This window comes from Aethina tumida, chromosome 4, assembly GCF_024364675.1.
Source record: "Aethina tumida isolate Nest 87 chromosome 4, icAetTumi1.1, whole genome shotgun sequence".
Lineage (NCBI taxonomy): Eukaryota > Metazoa > Arthropoda > Insecta > Coleoptera > Nitidulidae > Aethina > Aethina tumida.
In genome coordinates this window covers 24,888,608-24,904,898 of record NC_065438.1, presented here as the reverse complement: position 1 = coordinate 24,904,898, position 16,291 = coordinate 24,888,608, and the positions used below count along the sequence as shown (strand labels likewise).

Sequence of the window (16,291 nt, the reverse complement as noted above, 5' to 3'; positions counted from 1 at the left end):
TCGTTACAAGCTGAGGTCCATATTCCAAATACATTTCATGTGAATCATTAAAGCAAAATATTTAATTTAGGTAGTTATACATGTAGGCCAAGTTGGACGTACCGAATTCCTTATAAGAATAGATATGCATCGTACAGGAAATCATTTTCTTATAGTACCAGTACGATATCATTCCATAATACCTAACATAACATGTGTGCCACCTGAAATAAACATACCATTTTGTTTCATCAACTATCCATATAAAAGGAGCTTGCAAATGGTAAATTTATCTTCCTTTCCGGGGAAGGTGATGTGGCATCTGCATGAAGAATATGTAATAAAATATTTTGGATGATAGTTAACTTGTCTAAAACTGTGTTTTTAGGCTAACGGGAATCCTATCAATTGTGTTTTATCAAAGAAAGAGTTTGAGATAGATGCTGATGAAACTGTAAACATTGAAGCAACAATTAGTGTCAGCGAATTGGGAATACATACGCTACCGATATTGTAATTGATTGGTCTAATTAATAAGCATAAAATAAAACAAAATTTAGATTTAAGGTTTACGGGGCAAAGCCTATGGAACTCCTAACAATAACCTGTAATGGACAAGAACCTGTGGTTTCGTTTGAACCACCCGAGATAGATTTTGGTAAGATATTATTGTTAAGAGAGTGGAATAAAGAATTGTCGGTTGTCAGTGATTCTCCAACAGAAGCAAATTTAGTTCTTAAAGTGGTAACGTATCATGCTTCAATATTAAATCAGTTTTATTAAAGGAAAGTTTCTTAGCCTGACAAATCACGCTTTGCATTGAATAAAGAAGAAGTTAACATTCCCCCACAAGAAACTGCCGTTATTAATGTGACCTGCTATTTAGTAGATCCAGGACCTTCCAAAGCATGTATTTCAGTTCGTAATGGTAGTAAAGAATATAAAGTACAACTAAAAGCCTTTGGATACGGTACTTCTATTGGAGTATCCCCTCCAATCGATCCGGAAATTGATCTTGGCTTCATGCTGACTAGAACCACGTACAGAGTCCCTATAACATTAAGAAATGAAGGAGGCAGAATGCACAAAATTATGTTGACACGTAACGCCAACAACAAAGCCATGAAAGAAGAAACTTCAGAAAATAAAATAAAGTATACATTAGTTAATTATTTCGTATTAATATAAATTGTTCTCCATTTCCAGATCATTTTTTCAGTTTGACCCACATGCTTTTACTTTAGACAACGCTTGTAAAAGTATAACCATTGAAATAGTTGCTACAAGCAAACAGCCCCAAATAGTAGTTGAAGATTTTTACTGTTTTGCAAACATTGGAGGCAAAATTGAATTAATAATGTCTTCGTTGGTCAAATCAAACTTCATCGACCCGTCTGTAAGCTTCAATAAGCCAAAACTTGACTTTATTTTTGAACCTAACCCTTCCTATTCACATCTTAAAGGTTAAAACCTATACCTACAATGTAGAAAGTGATTTAAAAATATTCTTTTTAGATGAAATTGACATAATGAATATTAACCCCATACCAATGTACATTGATTTAATTGTCACAGATCCATTTACATTTTCTGTTGATGACAGCGTTGTAACTCGGCACAGACTTACACTCAGTGTCAACGAAACTTTTAAATGCATTGTGAATTTTACTCCACCGGAACATAAAAGACGAAGTTTTAGTATTAACTCAAATCTTCAAGTACATTTTATTGGTCATGTCAAAACGGTAAAAACGGTCATTTATTTTACATATGCAAAATATTAGCTTTCATTTTAGATGAATATACCAATTTGTGGCTATATAAGTTACCCTACGGTGGCTTTGGTGCCAAATGAGATTATATTTGAAAATATTATTCCTTCATCCGAGGGTAGAGAAAAAATCACATTACGTAATATCAGTGGTTTACCAGTTAAATTCAAATGGATCACACAAGAGCAAAAAACAGAATTAACATTGCTAAAAGACGTGCGTATAAAAAATTGTATAATTTTACAACTGATTAAGTTATTTGTAGTCAATTTTGGATATAGAAAGTGAAAGAGATATATTTAGTTGTGGCACACACAATCTAACAATTGTTAGTGAAATAAATCCTGCTATGAGTACAATGAAAGTGAACGATCCAAATCTTACTCCTGCACAAATAGAAAATTTATTACTGTGTAGTGGGGATAACGATAAAGTACAACCAAAGTCTACTCAATTGGCTATTCAAGTATTACCCCCATTTTCTTCCACAATAGAACGTAATATAACAGAAAGAAAAGAAGAAACAAAATTTGAAATGAAACGATTGCTGTCTCCTCTTTTACATAATCGAATGTATTATCCGAAAATGAGTGGCATAAAGAGTGCCGAAACAAGTGAGGATTCATCTGTTGAAACCAGTTCATCGAACGGTGTGGATCCAGACTTAAGTTTGGATGAGCCGTTTCAATCAAATATGGACCTATTATGTAGAAAAGGTAAAAATCTGAGTGGAGGTGATGTCGACGAAGAAAATGCAATAACTAAAAGAAACAAGGACAAAAGGGATGAACCTAAGATGTTCAAAAATTTGTTCATAGAACCATGTGAAGGATTTTTGAAACCTTTTGAAAGTTGTGTAATTAATTTAGGTCTTGTTATGTCACAAAATACGAAAATGAAAACTGAAATAAAATGCATGGTGGAAGGGGGCGAGGAGGAAGTTTTAAAAATAGAAGCTACCTGCACGCAATGTAATTTTAGATTGAGTACCCGTCACCCTTCTCTAGGACGGCAACTTTTCTGCGAAGAGGGTAAAACAGAATTGCAAATAATAAACACGGGATCGTCTCCGTTTACTTACAACATTTACACAATGGACGACATGGGGTTTCCCAATTTAAATCTTTGTAAGGATCAGGGATCTTTAAATTTCAAACCACAGACTGGACGTTTAAAAATAGACGCTATGGCAGATATAGTTTTGTCTTATGTCCCGGAGAATGTCGGTTATTTCGAAAAAGAGTTCTTGATTCAAGTAATTTGTGCTAAAGAATTTCTTCAGCTTTTTACAAACGAATTTTTAGGTGGCACAGTTAGAGCCAATTAATATCAAACTTGAAGGTTTCGGCGTGTTTTCCCAAATTCATATTGACCAAAAGCGTGAGAAAAATGAAAAAATGAAAGTGGAGGAGGAATATTTTGCTATTGGAAATATAACGGATCAGTACATTGAAAGCATGGTTGGTATACCCAACATAGATTCAGAAATATTAAATAAAAACGGTAACATGATCGTCGTGCCTGTTGATTTTGTTAAAATGGTAGAGCAAGGTTGGGATATTGTAGGATTAAATGTAATGTAATCTTTGACTTTCAATATGACGTTTACTAGCTGTTGTTACTTTTAGGAGCATTATCCATCAGTTCTTGACATAGATATGGCAATAGAAAGAACGAGTGCCTTCAAGAATTTCGCTTCGACCCAATATACTATTTATGAACACAATCCAAAACGGAAAGTGCCGTGGATTCCCGGTTTACAAGTTTCGGCATACATAATAGATTTTGGTTATTGTTTAGTAAACTCACCTGTCACAAAAGAGTTTACCATAACTAACTATGGACCGAATAAAACAACTGTGTGGTGCAAAAACGCAGGTAATTTATTTTCACATGGATTCCAGTTGAAAGTTAAACAAATGGTCCTGGAGGTTGGTAAACGGTTAACTATTCCATTAACATTTGTTCCAAGCCCGAAAGCTTGCAAAACAATGAACGTTGATATCTGGGAAAGCTTTCAACTGACGGTAAATAAGATTTCCTAATAATTTGCAGATATATTACATTATAATTTAGGTATCACATGGAGCAACTATACCTATTAAACTACACGCCATTATTAGTTATCCAACAATAAAACTCAACCATTCGTGCGTAAATTTTGGAATATTAATCGGGGGTGAGTGCTTACTTAAAACAATTAAAATAACCAACAGGTATGCCTCTAATGTCATGTATTTTATACAATAATAAAGTTAATTTTTCAGTGGACACTTAGATTGTCAGTGGAATGCAGTGATAGAGTTTCCTAAGCCCAAAAAGAAACAATCATTTTATTTAGGAACAGCATCAGGACATCTTAATGCACAACAATCAACATTATTGGAAGTGTTTTTCCAACCATCCAGTTCAGGACCATACGCTTGCAATCTTGTGATTTCCATAAAGCATAACCAAGAATTGGTTAAGAGCAAGCTTATTGGTTACTGTATGATGCCCACCTTGGCATTTAGCTCAATCAATCTTAAATTTAGAAACACTATTCCTTATTATAACAGTGACTACTTATTTACGGTCATTCAGAACGTCAGTCCTTTTCCTGTTGAATTTGCCTTTATGGATTACGATCAGTATGCGTGCTTAAATGAATTCCGTGAAATTGTGTAAACACATTTTTATTGTAGTCAATTTCAAGAAGAAAACTTTTTGATTAATTTGTTTTTGACTTTTAATAACCTTAAACAAGTGCTTATACCTCATCAAAAAGTTGGCGATCTCCTCCCAGCCATGTTTAAAGAAAACTACGAAAAAATTTTGGAGCTCTTTGAAGATGATCAAAAAACAGATGAAGAGGACAATGTTTCTAATATAACTGACAATTCAAAAGCAGCTAGTCGTGATACTGTTACGTCAGAAACACTAATAAGAAAAGTCCTTTTACACGAAAAGATCAATCAAGATGAAATAATGCGTAAGTAAGTAAGACATTTTGGTGTATTTGTTAAGAGATGTTGTTTTAGATTTTGCCAAGAAACAAAAAAAGTCTAATTTGTCAAGCAAGGGAGAACCAAGTAATCGCTATATGACAATAAATCCACACCCACCTGTTGTTGAAGAATCAGAAATTAAGAGTATGATGTTTGTATTTCACGGACATCCGGAAACGGGTAAATTTAATGAATAATAACAAAATCTTAATGATAAATGATAATAAAATATATTATAGGTTATTATGCGGCAGCTAATAGAACCGGAAAACAATTAAATTTACCTGTATACGGCATAGATAGGTTAATATTCGAGTGTTTAACATCCCAATGTGTGGAAGCTGCTAAAACTTTATTACAAATTATTAATACTGAATTTGATGATGTAGCATCAGAAGCAGACATGACAGCGGTACTCAATGAAGGTATTAAACGAAACAATTCATAAAATTTCCCTACGTTGCTTTAAATATTTGTAGATGAGTATGACAGAATTTTTCTAAAAGTTGAGCTACTTTTGACAGATAAAGAGAAGAAACCAAAAAAGGTTCCATCGCAAAAGAAACAGGAATCCGTCAAATCCAAAAAATCTGCATCCAGTAAATCGACGAAATCATCCAAGTCTGCCAAGTCATCAAAAACGACTAAATCAGATAAGTCGGGAAAGAAAAAACCAAGTAAAAGTGGTGACACATTTCTAAAAGTTGATTGGAAATTATTTTACGAAATGTTAAAATATAAAATTAGTGAATTGAAAACTGGATTGGTTATAGAAAGTTTGAGAAGTAACTTCATGAAAAATACGTCGATTGCCCTAAACTGTCTATTGAAAGCAGCAGGAAATATTCACTACATTCATTTCATTGTTTTTTCATACACATACGCCGATTATACATTAGTTCAAGAGATGAGACTGAAGCTGGAAGAAGAAAGGAAATTGAAGGAAAAAGAAGAAAGATTGCAAGCTCTTCTCGACATGGATCCCGATAAATATGCTGATTTGCCTTTCGAAGATATCGCATTGCTTGATGAACATTTTGAAAAGGAGCGACTTGAAATTTTGGAACGAAGAAAAGCCAGAGAGTAATTTTGTTTATCATTTTTATATTGACATTACGGAAAATACTTTTTACAGGAAAAGGAAACTGGAAAAACTGAAGCCACCAAAGAAAAAGCAAGATAAAAAGGGAGCAGCGGATAAACCAAAAAAAGAACAGAAAGGAAGTAAAGAGACTAGCAAAAAAAGTAAGAGTGCTAAAAGCAAGTCTAGTGAAGAGAGCAAGAAAAAGGATAAGAAAGCGAAACGTACGTTGAAATTTTGAAATATTACATCATAAAAAGCTATATTTTTAGCGAAACTTTCCGCTGAAGAACAAGCGACCAAATCATTGTTTGATTATTACGAGGATTTGACTCTAGAAATCATACATGTTGCAGAATATTGGGATAAAGTTACTGGTGAGCTGACAAAGGTAAATATTTTTCATAAATAACTGTACTGCGTAGTGTAGCGTTAATGTTTTAGCCCTACTCAAAACAGAAAAAAGCTGCACCTGCCAAAGGCAAAGGAAAAGACAAAGACTCCATTCCTAAAAGTTCTAGATCTGCTCTGCCTGTGGTTAATCAATCACATATAGGTATTATAAAGTATTATTTCACAAATTACTTACACAATTTTATTATTCCGCAAGGTCTGCCATGTTGGTTGATTAACAAAGCTTTTCCCGAGCATAACGAAATTTTTAATTGTAAGGAGTTGGTATCAGAATTTTTAGCTGCAACACCATCTGTTAAGGAAGCTCTTCAGGAAATAGAAGAAGAGAATTCTAACCCTACCAAAGAATATGATATTAAATACACAGTTATTAAACCATTTTATTATATCAAAGATGTATCAGAGATATTTCTTCTCTCTAATGTACTCGATGATTCATACTCCTCAATAGTAATATTTATTTAATATTATTATAATAATATATTTTTAAAAATATTTTAGTCAACCATATCTGAAGCATACCATCAATCAAAAATGAAAAGAAGTTCAATATTTGGAAGTGATATTTTTCTATCAGTGGAATCTGTAATAAGTCGAGGGGTTTTAGATCAAAGTAAGTCTAAGGTTAACGATTTTATGCCTTTCCTTCTTTATGATTATTTTTCCATGTACACCAGAGGTTAATTTTTTATCAAGAGTAATATTAAATCCGGGTGATATGATAAATTATAAAGTTTTATTTAAACCTGTGGTCACTGAATCGTTTATTTATAAATTCAATATTCGAATAAAAGGATGTGATCAAACAACAGGGATTTTATGCCAAGGCGCTGGTCAAATACCTATAATTGATAGGTCAATGAAAGGAATGTTCAGAGAAATATTTGACGCCGGCGGAAATTTTACAATCGATGAAGAAAACAATATTATTGATTTAGGAGAAAATATACAATGTGGATCTGAGTATGATTCAATAATTCAATGGTTGAAAATGTTAATTGTTTTTATTTTAGTATTAACATCCCTATGAATTTTGATAATCCAAACGAGGAGGAGGTGCAGATGACGTTTCACTTTGAAAATAAAAATATTTTCAAATGCGAGCCCGTCTTAATACTACCGGCAGGCGAAAAGGGGAAGATGCGTTTGAAAACGAGCCAAGCACGACTGGGCAGTTTCAGTGAGAGGCTTTATGTGGGAATTAAAGACAACCCAGAGGTTACGTACGTTAATTTAAGAAACAAAGTATCCAAGTTTGTTTTTGAAGTGACACCACAATATATTTACTTTGATAATATCTGTCTGGGATTGGAAGACACTAAGGAAATTCGTTTTTCAAATAAATCTAAACTGAAGTGTGTTTGGAAATTTTCATCACCTGATGAATTGTTTACGATATTTAAGGTTGAGCCTGGTTTACTTGGTAGTATTGATGGCCTAACCGATCTTACAGTTCGTATAAAATACCAACCTAAAAAGATTGAAGTTATTAACAGAATACCGATAAATGTTGAGGTATGATTAAGTAATTTCTGGTGCCCGTTTAAACAGGGTATTTTATTTTTTCAGATATGTGATTATAATGGAATATATAGTGATGCATTGGTACAAACCACGATAATGTTAAGTGCAGATTCATCTGATGTAACATTGGACTACAAAAATAATTTAGAGCTGGGTAATATTAAAGCTAAACAGGATCATTTATTACCTTTTTCCATTACTGCAAAAGGAAGGGTACCCATTAGAATAAAGTAAGACTTTTTTATTTACTGCTTTTTTACTATTATTACATACGTTATAGATTTGACCCTATAAAAAATAGTTTAAGTAAATATTTTAAATTAGAACCAAAAACGGCTTTATTATCACACTCGAAGCACAACATATTTAAAATCCATTTTATTCCTCAAATTGATATGAACATTAAGGATCACCCTGCTTTTTATTGCGTCCTTTCCGATAACAGGGATGAAGAAAGAGTAATTGAGAAGTTTGTCATTACTGTATCGGCAAGAGTATTTCTATCTGGGTATAATATTGAAGTTTAACTAAAGAACATGATTAACTATTTTATTTATAGGTTTGAAATAAATCCACAGGATGAAATGAACTTTGGTTATCTCACAGTTGGCTCATCAAAGAAGTACACATTTGAATTAAAAAATACTGGAAAATTCGAATTTGACTATACGATAATGACATTGGCAAAGTATTTCGCTCCTCCCAAGAAGTCACCAAAAGGTTCAAAAAAAGGATCCTCAACATCTTCAAAAAAGTCAGATTCCTCTAAGACATCAATGTCAGACAAAACAAAGAAAACTGATAAGTCTAAGAAATCAGACAAAGACGACAAAAAAAAGTAAAAACTTACTTCAATTTACAAAGAGTAGTTTATCAGAAACAATTTTAGAAAAAAGAAGAGGAAACCAACAAAATTAGCAATGAATGGATTCGTGTTGTGTTCTTCAACAGGAACAATAGAACCCGGAGAAAAGTGCATCATTGAAGTCGAAGCTGCACCGACCGAATTAAAGACTTACTCAGAGGATATTGTACTAATCGTGACCGAAAATGAAAAGGATTACTGCCGGATACGCCTCCTAGCTACCGGATGTGAACCTGTCATCGATCCAAAAACGGACGGCATATCTTTTAGGGACTGCATCACCATTGAAAAACCAGAAGATTTTGTAGGACCAGATGATGTAAATTGAATCTTTAAAACAAGCGGATTTTTTAAAAATGTTCCTTTTTAGATTGGCACACACTGTATGTACATTACATCACAAAACACTTTGTACTTTAAGTTGGTTAGTATGCGTTCTCAGAAAACAGTAACCATTAATTTAAAAAATAGTGGATTTGTGACGGCAAATGTTAACGCTCAAATACTTTCGAAGTCACACATATTCTCAGTCGACCCACCAAATTTTGATATCGAGTCATACAAAGATGAAAGCATCAAAGTTACGTTTTCACCAGTATCGATAGGAGTAAGTTGATAAAAATATATATTATATCTTCAAAATACGTAACTTATTTCACACAGGAAGTAACTTCAAAGCTCCAGTTTACATATAATTCTACAGTGTCTGAACCACTGATTATCAACTTAGTTGGTGAAGGGTACTTGCCTGAGCTAGAAATGTTAGAACCACCAGTCGATATAACTAACCATGGTTTAATCAATTTTAACCCAATTTTGATTGGAAGCGATGCAACAAAATGTATAATGTTTAGAAACTGTGGAAAGATATCTTGTAGTGTGATTGTTGAGGTTGTAAATGATGAAGATCGAATTTTTAACTTGAAAGTGAACCATAATGGTAAGAATGAAATCAAGTAATGTAGAATCATACCAAGAAGAAAAGGTTTATTTTTATTTAGATAAGGAAAAGCACACCATCCTTGTCAATCTTAAGCAAAATGAAGTCTCCCAAATAATGTTAACATTTTCTCCAAAATTAGAAAACGCTTATTCTGCCGAAATAAAGATACATATTGTGGATAACGTATTTGAAATGATAATGGTAAGTTAAACTTTATGACACATAACCAATTTAATGTTTTGACTTTAAGATATGTCTTTCTGGCCAAGGATATTACAATGATGTAATACTTGAAGGATTAGATGCATATAAATATACCACCACTCGAGATTTGACCAATTCAATAACTGGGCCAGTTGGTTACAATTTATCATTTGGATATGCAGCGTTGTACTCTTTAAGTAGAAAATGCTTCAGAATAAGAAACGTATCCAACATTAACACCTATAAATTTAAATTTCTGCCTGTAGAAGGTTTTGAGTTTGTTCCCACTGTTGGACATCTAAAACCAAAGTATTTAAAAGATGTGATTATCACTTTTCACACAGCCAAACCTATTAAGTACACCCAAGTATGGAATCAGACCATATGAATAGATTTCTTATTAATATGCACATTTCCAGGAACCGTTAACATGCTTAGTCTTCCAAATAGAGTATGAAAATCCTGAATTAGAAATGCTTTCATGGGATGACCGACAAACTACTGTTGTTTGGAACGACGATAATGAGCCAGTATTAGATACAAGTCGTGGAGATCCACCAAACTCAGAAGTGTAAGTTATGATCATATTGCATTCGAAATTGTAAAACATGTTTATGAAACTTTATTAGAACAATCCAAGAGGAAATGGTTTCAGTTCATACAAGTGACATTGAACATATTCATAGAAGAGTTGTAGGAAAGTTGGAACCAGAAGTCATTATTGTACCTGACACAGAATTGGAGATACCTATTAATATAACGGTGGTAGTTGACTATGCTATTTATAAATGTGAGGTGAAAAATATTGAACTTCCTGATACACAAATAATGAAAGTACGTATTTTAAATCTTTATTTGACCGTATCTTATGTTAATTCATTTTCAGAGTGAGACAGTAACGTTCCAAGTTGAAAATATAGGGACTTCCCCATTTCAAATATCTTGGTCTATTAGTTTAGAAGACGGATTACCAAAAAGTACTGACGTACCTCCGTTAGGTTTAGAATTTGCCGACGAGGCAGTCTCAGCTCGTACGTATTCCCATATATATTAAAATTTCCAATGAATACTAAATATTATTAATATTGTTAGGATCGCATGAGTCGTCATTGTTTAGCGACTCATCAGGCTTTAACACATCTAGAACCTGGAGTGATCAAAATGAATTACCCTTTTATATTAAACCTGATAAAATTCAAGTTGAATCTGGCAAAACACAAGAATTTCAATTGAAATTTGCACCAATGGATGCATTTGAGTACTTGGTACATTTGAAGTCAACCATTGAAAATCTAAGTCCATCTCAACGAAACATAGATATTCAAGTACTTGGTAAAGGATTATTGCCTTGGTACTACTTCGAACTTGAACGGATACCACTTTCGAATTTAAATATTAAGGGTATGTGTGGAGTCAATCTAGAAGAGTCTAGAATTGTACAATTCGAGTCGATTGGTGCAGGAGCCATTAACGAAAGGCACATAATAGTAACATAGCAATAAAATAACATTCTAACACTACTTAATTTTGCAGAAAGTTCAACTTAGTCAATCCGACCAATGGAAAGTTAGATTTCTCGTTTGAAAGAAGAACCAATGAAGATCCCTTTACACCCTTTACTAGTTTCGAAAAATCTGGTAGTGTTAGTGGAGGAAAAAAATATGAACTAAAATTTGTTTTTTCTTCACGAGATATCGGCATCTTCGAAGATTATTACATATTTTCAATACCAAAGTTGAATGTAGTTGAATCATTTGTTCTGGTTGGAATCTGCAGAGAACCCAAGATTTATTTCTATCCATCTTTTGTGAACATGAAACCTACTCTCATGAACATCATGTCTTCCAGCACTGTGGTCATCAAAAATGATGAAGATATTCCAATAAGATTTTCATTTTCTAAAGATAATTTGGTCTCAGAAGATGGTATGGAGAAACTATCAATAACTCCATTAACTGGAGACATTCAGCCAACTTCCGATTGTGAAATAAAGTAAGTATAAAACCAGTTTGCATGTTCAACTTACTACTTCTTTAATTCAGATTGGCATGTAAGTCAACTCGAAGAGGCACGTTTTACTACAACCCTGTATGTCATGTTGAAAGAGCCAATAAACCTTTGAAACTCAATGTTACTTCAAAATGTGTCAAAGTGGAATCGGTTATCTTCTACATGACAAAAGAAAACGTTAAGATGAACATAACATCAATTAAGTCAAATCCAATTGATTTTGGGACGGTGTGTTTTAAACTTAGTGTTTTTCTTTCTTAATGGATATCTGTGTTTATAGATCAACCTTTTCAAAGACTATCAGATACCTTTGACTATTTTAAATGAAGGAGAAGTAGGCTTCTACTACACAATTACTTTTGATGAAATGTCTTCCGGCAACATATTTATGGTGGATGTTACAAAGAAACATGATTTTTTACCATGTAAAAGTGGAGATGATGTATTTATAAAGTTAAGAGCAATTAGACAGGGAAAGCTAGAAAATCACATCATTAAAATCGAGGTAAGTTTTTTGAGATGTTGGGAATTCTTATTCGCAGTAAATTTGTAGATATCTTATGGACCGACCTATTATATTGTTCTAAAAGCTAACGCACAAAAACCATTGTGCAAATTTGCTTCTGATAAACTTGATTTTGGCTTTTGTTTGGTGCAAAAAGGACCATCCCAGTATTATTCAGTCAATTTGAAATTTATTAATATGGATAAACGCCCACTACTGTCAGTGAAATGATTATTTTAATCAACATAATTCAATTAATAGTTAATTTTCAGATTGGAAAACGAAACAGAACAATTCGATGATTTAACCCTAAACTTTAAATCTGCCAAAGTAAACACATATTCCGAAATTTTAATTCCCGTTTATTTCCACCCTTTAACAGAAGGAGGTTTCGTGTTTGTTTTAAGATTTACTGTGGACTCCTCTAAGTATTTGGTTCATTTGAAAGGAACAGGCGTAAATTTGGATATAGATGTGAACCCCAATTATATAGATTTCCTGTCAGTGGGTTGTGGCAAAGTCAAAAAACAATTTTTAACGATAACTAACCTGACCATGGTAAATTTGAAGATGTCTGTTAATTTACATGACAAATTGCCATTCAACTTTAGACCAAAACAACTCATTGAACCAGAAATGAAAATGCCTGAAATACCAAAGTATATTTTATTAACAATTATTTAAAAATTTACTCATAATATAACTGTTTTACAGGGGCAAAAAGAAGGATGGAAAAAAAGGTGATAAAACATCTCCAAAACAGAAAGCTTCAACTGCCACGTCTCCTTCAGACCCGGATACTGGAAAAGGGACAAAGAAAAAATCGCCTAAATTAGATAAAACTATCGAGTATGTAGAATATTCAATACATTACATTGCATTAATATTAATGGTAAATTCATTAGAGTAAAAGCACCTCCAGAGACGCCCCACAACTTTTTAATATATGAGAATATTACCATATCACCAAACAATATCACTTTAGCACCGAAAAGTACAGCAAAAGTGGAAGTAAAATTTAAACCAATGCAAATGATGACTGATTTTATAGAGAAGGTTTTACAACAACTACAATTTTAATCTAATAATTAATTAATAACTTTCAGATATATTTGGAAGTTCAAGATTATGTCAAACCTATTAGTGTTATAAAGGGTTCCGTTTCAGCATCTAGTTATGTCTGGGATAAACCATATTTAGCATTCGGAAAGGTAATCATTGGTTGCCACTATTCAATGAGCGCCTTACTAATAAACAATGGAAATATCAGAGGAAGGTCTAACCAAATAAATATCTTTATCTTATTTTTATTTACACTAATATGAATTTTTAGATTTAAGTTACGATTAAGTGATCCACTGCACTATTCCTTTGAACCTTCAGTTGGCATTTTATTGCCGAAATCTCATGTGATGATAAATGTAGAATTTAGTCCACAAGAAGTTTCAAACCTGCTGAATGCTGAAGTAAGTATTTTTATCTATAAACAGCCATTTTTGTACTATAAACTCTCCAGCTTATATGTGAAATTGACAATGGTACACAACTTGGTTTGAAGCTATTAGGACAAAGTTGCAGTTTCCCCGAGCCTAAAGAAACACTCAGTTTTGTTTGTCCTGTGAGAGAAGAAGTATCAAAGGAAGTGATGATTCAAAACAAGTACGTATTTCCATGAATCAGATCATTAAGTTAATTTTTATCATTTCTAGCACAAATACGAAATGGACAATTAAACCAATTCTCATATCTAAGCATTTCCATGTACCAAATGAAATAATCGTGGAGAAAATGTCAGTAAAAGCATTATCCATCATTTATCGCCCATTGGAAATGACTTTAAATCAAAATCACTATGTAAAAAACTTTTTATTTTAACCCAACTTTGGAACATATTTATTTTTTTCCAGTTTGCATTATTTTTGCCATTTCCCGAAGGACAAGGAATGTTGTACAAACTTGTGGGTAAATCTATAGAACCTTTGCCGATTGCTAAAATCAGCCGGCAAATAACGGCAAAGCAAACATTCACAGAATACTTCCCAATCACCAACTGGATGAACACAAATCAACACTTCAAGGTTACTAATCAGCTACTAACACCTCTGAACCCAAAAATCTTGTACAAAATATCTGGATCCAAGGACATAGATTTGCAAGAAAGGGCAACGAAGGATTACAAATGGTCCATTTACGTAGTTAACGAAGGATTGTTGGACTTTAAAGTAAAAAACTCATTTTTTAAATTAAAATTGTATATTCTGTATAAATGTATACATATGTATATTTTTAGGTTATATTTAAAAATGAAGACACAAAGGAATTCATGTTTTATGAAATTTCCTTAACTGTCATGTCCGCCATCCAAACTGAAGTCATAACATTGAAGACTTGTGTTAGAGAATCGGTGGTCCATTTAATTAAAATCGAAAATCCTGTTGATATTCCATTGATGTTTGACATATCTAGCAATTCTCCAAATTTATACTTCTCGAACAAATTGTGTCTTGATCCTTACAGCATGGTAATGATGGTATTTCTCTGAAATGGTGTTAAAAGATAATTTAATTCAATTTAGGCTCAACATAAAATAGAATACAAGCCGTACAAGGTAGAAGACACAAAGGCAGAATTGAATGTCACCACAGCACCACTTGGAACCTTTCAATATGGAGTGCATTTGATTTGTTTACCTGGAGCTCCCGAAGCTTTAGTGAAATTTAAAACAAATTTAGGTGACCTTACCGCGAACTACATTAAGTTTAGGAATACCTTTGACGTTTCTTTGGACTTTTCTGCCAAAGTATGATATTCAGTTCAGTTAAATTAATGAGAATATTAATGTATATTTACCTCAATTACAGTTCGAACATCCAGCGTTTTCTGTAGATACTATTCCTTCTATTCCTGTTGGGGAGGAACGCTGTATTGGTATTACATTTGAACCAACTGAAATTGGAGAGACCCAAAGTAAAATGACGTTACTGTCAAATGGCGCAGGGGAGTTCATGTGAGCAACATTAAATAAAAAAAAACAATAGAATGCCTATGAATGTGTCAATTTTAGATACCCATTATTAGGAGAATGTGGTTTACCCAAGCCCAAAGGTCCTTTCTATTTCAAGCCCGGCTCAAGTATACCAATCAATTTCAAAAATCCATTCAACACAGACATGGAGTTTTTCTACAATATACCAGACAACAGGGCATTTTACGTCAGAGCCACCAGCGAAATTATCAGAGCCAGAAAATCTACTAAAATTTTTGTGGGAATGAATAATATGACGACTCTTGTTGAGAATGGTTTAGATCCTCAGATAACCTTATCCGCCAAACTAATGGTCACAACTAATGTTCCAAATGCAAAATGGATTTTCTATTTGCAAAATGATAATGATAAAATCGGGTCGGCCACTCAAATGTCTTTAAGAAGAACTCTAATATAATTTTTTATTTTTTCTTTATACATTATATACTAATAAATTATATTTTTTATTTTCTGGACATATTTTAATAAAACAATTCTCTTCTTAATTTACATAAAAAGCATTTTATGTAAAAATTATGTTCAATAGTAAATTAAAAACACCTACGTGGAATTCCTACGCTCAAACTTAACTTAAAATTAAAAATATATATAGTTATTAGCAAAGACTGAGCAAATTTGTAACAACATTATTTGTATTCGAAAATTAAATATCAAAAATAAATATATAGTATTACTTACTATACAATTTTTGAGTTTAGCACAAACATGAAAAGATCGATTTCTTAATTCTTTTTTGGTAAAAAATATATATTTCTATTCTCATCTTCATTTTATTGACTCTACTAATTGATCTATTACTGAGTCGGTCTGTCAGATTTAAACTTCTCTGGCTCCGGAAAGCACTCAGAATCTATATATGAAGCATAAGAGAAAAACTTTCTCATCTTTATTGTTACCACTTCCAAATATATCTTCCTATATAACATTGAACATTAGAATTTATTGTTAAACAATATAATAT

The 16,291-nt window shown here is 32.7% G+C and overlaps 2 protein-coding genes across 2 annotated transcripts; both read left to right on the top strand.

Annotated features, from left to right (window-relative positions):
* The first annotated feature begins 262 nt into the window (after positions 1-262).
* On the top strand, positions 263-7,991 carry LOC109599832 (hydrocephalus-inducing protein). Its single transcript, XM_049966762.1, has 24 exons — positions 263-316; positions 368-492; positions 540-723; positions 778-1,133; positions 1,186-1,375; positions 1,443-1,724; positions 1,776-1,967; positions 2,017-3,006; positions 3,056-3,325; positions 3,380-3,778; positions 3,828-3,967; positions 4,019-4,381; positions 4,436-4,722; positions 4,772-4,918; positions 4,978-5,163; positions 5,218-5,821; positions 5,874-6,043; positions 6,092-6,210; positions 6,264-6,375; positions 6,430-6,683; positions 6,735-6,846; positions 6,911-7,196; positions 7,247-7,748; positions 7,803-7,991. Exons 1-24 carry the CDS (start codon positions 293-295, stop codon positions 7,989-7,991), a joined length of 6,483 nt encoding a protein of 2,160 aa, XP_049822719.1. The 5' UTR covers positions 263-292.
* Positions 7,992-8,654: 663 nt separating this feature from the next.
* LOC109607618 (hydrocephalus-inducing protein homolog) lies at positions 8,655-15,776 on the top strand. Its single transcript, XM_049966611.1, has 25 exons — positions 8,655-8,941; positions 8,993-9,229; positions 9,286-9,562; positions 9,624-9,766; positions 9,816-10,136; positions 10,189-10,340; positions 10,399-10,603; positions 10,656-10,800; positions 10,862-11,246; positions 11,303-11,761; positions 11,812-12,007; positions 12,060-12,284; positions 12,333-12,502; positions 12,557-12,943; positions 12,999-13,133; positions 13,190-13,340; positions 13,391-13,560; positions 13,618-13,750; positions 13,801-13,943; positions 13,994-14,138; positions 14,192-14,506; positions 14,575-14,805; positions 14,860-15,084; positions 15,146-15,291; positions 15,349-15,776. Exons 1-25 carry the CDS (start codon positions 8,678-8,680, stop codon positions 15,725-15,727), a joined length of 5,739 nt encoding a protein of 1,912 aa, XP_049822568.1. The 5' UTR covers positions 8,655-8,677; the 3' UTR covers positions 15,728-15,776.
* The last annotated feature ends 515 nt before the right edge of the window (positions 15,777-16,291 follow it).